The 6,656-nt window shown below is 52.4% G+C and overlaps 1 protein-coding gene across 1 annotated transcript in view; it reads right to left on the reverse strand.

Annotated features, from left to right (window-relative positions):
* The window catches only part of LOC116852225 (golgin subfamily A member 6-like protein 6), a 7,206-nt gene extending 5,843 nt beyond the window's left edge, over positions 1–1,363 (reverse strand). The window contains exon 1 of the mRNA XM_032832348.1: positions 595–1,363. Within this exon, the coding sequence (XP_032688239.1) occupies positions 595–1,363 (769 nt within the window). The remainder of the gene's footprint in view (positions 1–594) is intronic.
* Positions 1,364–6,656: the final 5,293 nt, after the last annotated feature.

Genomic DNA, 6,656 nt, shown 5'->3' on the forward strand with positions numbered 1-6,656 from the left:
AGGACCGACTCGTCAATACCGACGAGCCGGACCTCCCCATACCTCCTGGGCCTTGTTACCGAGGCCCCGGGGAGCGCCGCCCTGACCTTATCGGCCAGGTCGTCGGCTTCCCGGTCTCTCCTCTCCCTGTCCGGGCCCGCCAGCCCCAGGAGGAGGCCGCCATTCGCGGCTCTCCTCACGAAGGCCGGACGGACCCCCACTCCCTGGAGGGGGACCTCCCGCACCCTGCGGATAGCCTCTGCGTACGAGAGACCCCCCCCACCCGAATGGCCACCACCGCTGTCGTCGGCGGCATCGCCGGCACCCGGGGCACCGCCAGGCGCCCCGAGCCCGGCGCCCTCCTTTCTTCCCATTTAGGGCCCCCTCCTCTTCTTCTTCCGCCCGCCCCACCCGCCGCGACCCAGTCACGAGCCCGCGAGAGGACCGCGGCGGGCCCGGCGGGGACGGAAGGCCCCCCCCCAGTCGACGGCGCCCCAGCGGCCACCGCCGCCCGGCGCCCCTGCGCGACGTCCCGCATCGGGGACGTCGCCCTGTCCCTCAGATCGGGCCGCGCCTCCGGAAACGGAGACACGGCCCGATCCACCATAATCCCACTCCGTGCGGCCAACTCCGCCGTCGTGTTCGCCGCTTCTTCCCTTTCCTTTATCCATTGTTCCCTTTCCTTGGTCCACTGCTTTATGTCCATATCCCATCCCTTCCTGTCTATCTTCCAAACTCCCTCTTTAGCTTCCCATAACTTCCTCTCCTTATCCCATTCCTTTTCTTTGCGTACCCATTCACTCCTTTCGGCCTCCCATTGCTTTCCTTTCCTTTCCCATTCCTCTAACTCCTTCCACCTCTTATTTTCTCTGCCTTTCCTTTCATTCCACCATTCTTCCCATCCCCTAACACTTTCTTCCAATGCCTCTGTCCTTAATTTAAACACTTTTCCAATTTCCTTGCAATATCTCCTCAGTGCGTCACTATGCCCGGTGATGGTAACCTTTTCTGCCTTGCTCAATCTCTTGCTCTTAGTGGTGGCCTGCTCGATAAGGTTGGCACTATCCGTAGCGAACCCAATCCGGGTGAGGACAAAATCCCGGTTCTTGAGCTTGTTCTCCGGGTCCGGCCAGCCCTTATTTCCTTTCTCTTCCTGCTCCTCGTCCATCTCTTCCTCTCCGCTTTCTTCCTCTCCCCTATACATCTCCATTCCCTCATCTCTGACCCGGCCGAGAGCACTTCTCACCGCTGTCTCGATTCTCCTTGCCATCTCCCTTTCGTCATCCCCTTCATCCTTGTCCACATCCTCTTCCTCCTTGTCCAGCTTCCTTCTCTTTTCCCCTCCCTCCATTTTGTCCTTATCCTTCCTATCTGTCTCCCCCATTTCCTCGGCGGTTGCGATACCCGCCGACGCGCCCGCCGTTGACGCGCCGGTTTCTTGTGACCCATCGTCCGTTGACGACACGGGGGTGCCTGGGACCACAGCCCCCCCGCGCCGGCCCGACGTATCCGACCCGCCGGAAGTCGTTCCTTTTTTTCGTTGTTCCATCATGATTTTAATGGGGGGCTTGACGGCGGCCCCCCAACCCGGGCGGCTTTTAGGGCCGCCCCCCAGGGCGGTTTGGCTCAACGGAGCCTCAGGAGCCCGCCCTGCCCCCGCTGTGGATCCCCGGTGAAGTATTCACCGAGGATCTTACTACTCCCGGGCGCAGCTGCCCACCCGGGAGGCCGGTTGCCGTACTGGCATAAGGCCCTTGATCACGGGTGATGCGGCAGGAAGAAAATAGGGCGGCCGTCGTCGGTGTCCTCGCTGACGCGATGCATGTGCCCGCGGCACTTGTAGTCGTCCAGGAAAGCCCGATAGGCCTTTTGGAGCTCGGGATGAGCTTGGAACCGGCGCTCCAAGCGCGCCAGCGACGCTCGCGCCGCAGGCCGCGAATCACCGAGTGCGGCGTTGATCTTGAATGGAATGCGAACCTGATACCGCCCGTCCCGCTGTCGGGCATGTGTGGTGACGAAGTGCCGCTCGCAGTCCTCATCGGGGCTGAGAGTGGGAGTGCTGGGCAACTCCTCCAACTCCCAGAAGCGCCGAAGCTGGTCGTGAAGCGGCTCGTCCTCACAGCGCAGGGTATGGCAGTGAACGCGATGATCCTCTAGCTCCGGCACCGTGGCTTCTAAAAGGAGCCACCCCAGTCGGGTTGCTTGTGCGATCGGCGTCCGAGCCGGTCCTCGCCGGATTTCCAGCAACACGATGGCGGCATACACCTTCGCCCCCAACACCGCCATCACGGGATCCGCGGCTTGGTGGTCGTCCGCTAACGACAGACCGGCGAGGTGCGACCACTCTGCTGGGAGCTCTGCCACGATCGGCCGATAGGTGGTCAAGCGGGGCACAATGAGGGCCTCCAGGCCTCGCTGAAACGGCGGTCCCGCCGTTGCTCGCATCCGGAGCGAGGCGACCGCTCGCACTCGCTGTCCGCGGCTGTCGATCGCGCCGGTCAGTCGCACATGCGCGGGTCGTCGACGGGCTCCGAGATGCTGAACTGCGTTCTCGGCGATGAGATTGACCTCCGACCCCGGATTGATCAGCGCTTGGACGGTGAGGGTGCGCCAATCCTCCCCAAGCAGCTGCACGCGTGCCGTTGCTAACAGTGCTCGCCCAGCGGATCGTCGGGAGATCGCCTGTATCGCGGAGACGGCGGCCGTCGGTTCCCGCTCCGGAGACGTGCGAGGCTCTTGGTGCAGTAGCGTGTGGTGGTCTGCACCGCAGTTGTTGCAGCGTCGGGTGGACGTGCACTGATCACGCCGATGACTCGGAGAGGCAATTAAAACAGCGTCGCCAGTCCGCGACACATCGGCGGCGCTCAACCGTCGTGAGACCCCGGAAGGCAGTGCAGTCCCAGAGGGGGTGCGGCTTGGAACACTGGGCGCAGCGGCCCTTACGACCCGAAGCCTGAACCGTGTGCGTGCATGCTTTGCGCTGGGGCTCTTGGAGTCGGGCGTCGTCGACCGCCCCGCCCGCCGTCCGGGACTTGCCCTCGACTGCCTCCAGTTCTCGGAGTTTGGCCTTGAGAAAGTCTGCGAGAGTGCTCCAGCGCACCGGCTGGCGTATCTTGTTTGTGGCTCGCTCCCAATCTCGACGAGTGACGGCATCGAGAGCAGTGACCGTTCGGTATACCCAAATATCGTCCCATTCCGTCTTCCCAGCTGATGTAGTGATGAGCGGACCTCGCACGTCTGGTCGAATACTCGCCGGAGTTCGGCTGCTGACTCGCGCTTCATGGGCGGTAGCGCGAAAAAGGCGTGCAAGTATTGCTCGACCAGCAACCGCTCGTTGTCATAGCGCTCGCACAAAGCCGCCCATGCGTCCTGATAACCTGCGTCAGTGATGGGATGATGCCGCAAGAAGGCTCGCCCTGTACGTGCTGCAACAGCTCCTCAGCAGATGCCATGGCAGATGTTGGCAACTTCGTGCGCTAAGCTGATTAGCACCGAAATTCGCGCGGTAGAGCCGATCGGTAGTCGATCCGCCTCGAAGGACCAATGTTTCGAACAGCTCTAGTTGGTATGCGGCTAGTTCGTATGCCGTCGAAGTACCGTCGATCTCTATCTTTAAATGCGCGAGTATAATTCGCACTCTCCTATTCAGGAGCCTCGTAAGATGGTGGGAGGAAAGTACCAGCGTGTTCTTGAGTCTAAGAACACGGCGTGCCCGGAGTAGGGTCCGCGTGGAGTTGCCCGGCCCTGGAAGCGTCGCAATAGCGAGTGTGCCTCTCGTGAGAGCTGCGGCCCTGGCAGCAAAACAATAGCGAGTGTGCCTCGCATGAGAGCTGCGGCCCTGGCAGCGAAACAATAGCGAGTGTGCCTCGCGTGAGAGCTGCGGCCCTGGCAGCAGAGTTTCGAAAAAAAACTTACGACTCGCGCGGAGTCGTGAGCCCGACCTAAGTTCTGTCGGCGCTGATACCCGGTATGCAATACGGGAGATATCGCGAAGAGAGACGTCCACCGCGGTGGAGGCGTCAAGGTAATCCGAAGTGGTCGCGCGAAGCCTTCTCTCAATCCTCGATCGTATTGAGAAGGTGGAGATCCGTGGAGTTACCATACACTTCGTAACACAGATGCCAACGTGTCCTTGGACACTCTAGAGGCAGTAGCCCAACGTGCAAGCGCACTCTAAAGGGCTGCGAAGACCCAAACCCGAATGCCAACGTGTCTATGACACTTTTAAAGCAGTGAAGATCGATGCAGATATGCAAACGTATACCTCTGGCGAGATAAGTGCCCAACGTGCTTGCGCACTCAAGAAGGCGAGTTGAAGCTAGAGCTAGAGCTTAAAAGAATACCTGCTGGTGCAACCGCAGTCAAAGCTGGCAACAGGCAAAAGGAGTGGAGTGGTCTCGCGCGGCGCCTTATATAGGCGCCTAAGCGAGAATTAACCGCGAGAAGCGGCTCCGGCTGACGCGCTCGCCGCGTCGCGGCGACGGCGCGCACTGGCGACGGGAGGCCGGCGACCGCGAGTTGAGCGGCGCCTAGGGCTCGGCCGCCCGCCGTACCCGCTCCGCATGGACACCCAACGGCCGTCCGGAACATATACTTATATCTATTATTATATCTATACTTATATCTATACTTACAGTCAGTCAGAAATGTCTCCGTACACCGCGAATTTATTTAACGTTGTATATTTCTCAAAGGGAAGGTCAGGAATAAATAATTTTTACGTTATTATATTCAGAAACGCAACAATTATTATTAATGAAAGAAAAACACATTTATTTGTTAACAAGAAAAATAAATAAAAAGATAAACATAAGAAAAATGTGGTCAAAAAAATCTCTGTACATGTAAGTTTATTAACTGTTACTTTTAAATTAATGGTCAGTTGGTCCTCTTTTTAGTTTAATAATTTCTTGAAATTTTTAGGTATTGTACCAACAAATTGTTTTGTTAAATCCGGTTGAATATTGGATAAATATAGATATATTCTACTCAAATAATATTTTAGATCTCAAATCTTCTTTGTTTTTAATATTGTGTTTTTTCAATCTTTTGATTTCACTCTATAAATGTTCAATCGGGTTGACATCAGGCGATTGGGGGAGTGTATGGAGCTATGGGGGTGTGTGTCTCGGAACATTGTATAATAGCCATTCTTTCATGTCGTATGTTTAGAGTCATTATCTTGCTGGAAGATAAACGACTCTTCTAAATTTAATTTTACTACACTACGGACCAAATTCTCTTTCAAAATTTTAAGGTAAATATGTTGCTCCATAATACTGTCAATAAATATTAAAGATCCAACATCCGCAACACTCATACATCCCCAAACCATCACATCGCGCCGTCTCCATGTTTAAATGTTGAATATAAGTTGGATATAAGTGTTTAGGTTCCATTTGTGTGTTTGGTTTCCTCCAAACTTTATTGTCTCAGTCTGAATTGAAAATGATGAATTTATATTCATTACTGAATATAACATTACTCCAAAAGTTTTCATCCTTGTTAATATGCAAATATGAAAATTTGCAAATTCTAGTCATTTTTGTTTATTAACTGAACTTATGAAAAGTTTTCGTCTAGCTGTACGGCCATTATATCTTGTTCTCTGATTACATTTCGTATTGTTTCAGGCTTTACTTTTACATTTAATCAGTTTCCATCATTGCTTTTAACATACACACATATATACACAGGCTGTAACATACACATATACAGGGTGTTAGTTAAGTATGTTGCCATACTCAACAGAGCGATTCTTTGGTTTATTTCAAGTAAAAAAGTTTATATAAACATGTGTCCTAAACAGCTTAGTTTTCGAAATACAGATGAATGTTCGCAAATGTTTGACGAAACAATAAATTGCGTTGAAGATAATGCTTCCTGCGTAAATATGCCTTGCTTCACGTGAGTTACCATTCTCACGACCGTAAACAAAGTGACAAAGTCATAAAATCAAAAATAGGCTTCAGTTCTCATGTTGCTACGGGTCGGTTAGCTTGTGCATACGTTTTCGGGCCAAATTGTTTCAGTCCATCAAAATCGGTTTCATCATGCCTAAGTTTACAAATTTTTAAATGACGCACAGATATGCACTTTGCCTACGGTCTTACAAATAGTAACTCACGTGAGGCAAGTCGTATTTATGCAGAAAGATACAATTTACCATGTCGTAAAACATTTGCAAATATTCACCGCTATCTTCGAGAAAAAGGTTCTTTTGTAAGAAATACTGTTGATCTTAGAAAGCTTGTGACAGTTAGAACATCAATACTAGAAGAAGCTGTTCTAAACGAAACAGATTATTACTACACGTTTAAATTTTTTTATTTCGTAAACTTAGCCGTTTAGGACACATGTTTGTATAAATTTTTTTACTTGAAATAAACCAAAGAATCGCTCTGTTGAATATAGCAACATACATAACTAACACCCTATATATATAGGGTGTCCGAAATCTTTCTTGACACAATTCGTAGAAAAGTAGAATGGATTAAACAGAACAGAAAAGTCAAGTACAATTTCGCGCAATTCGCAATAGTTTTCGAGTAATTAATTATTTTGTCTGAGTAAATAAGTGTTCGGGCCGGCGCGCCACCGTGATATACGCGAATCGCGGCGCGCTGCGTCCCTCTGCCCACAGCTACGCTGTGTCTCGTAGCCTTTATAGTGCCTAG

This window comes from Odontomachus brunneus, unplaced genomic scaffold (genome assembly GCF_010583005.1).
Source record: "Odontomachus brunneus isolate Ranch 3 - 2012 unplaced genomic scaffold, Obru_v1 Obru_scaffold_207, whole genome shotgun sequence".
NCBI lineage: Eukaryota > Metazoa > Arthropoda > Insecta > Hymenoptera > Formicidae > Odontomachus > Odontomachus brunneus.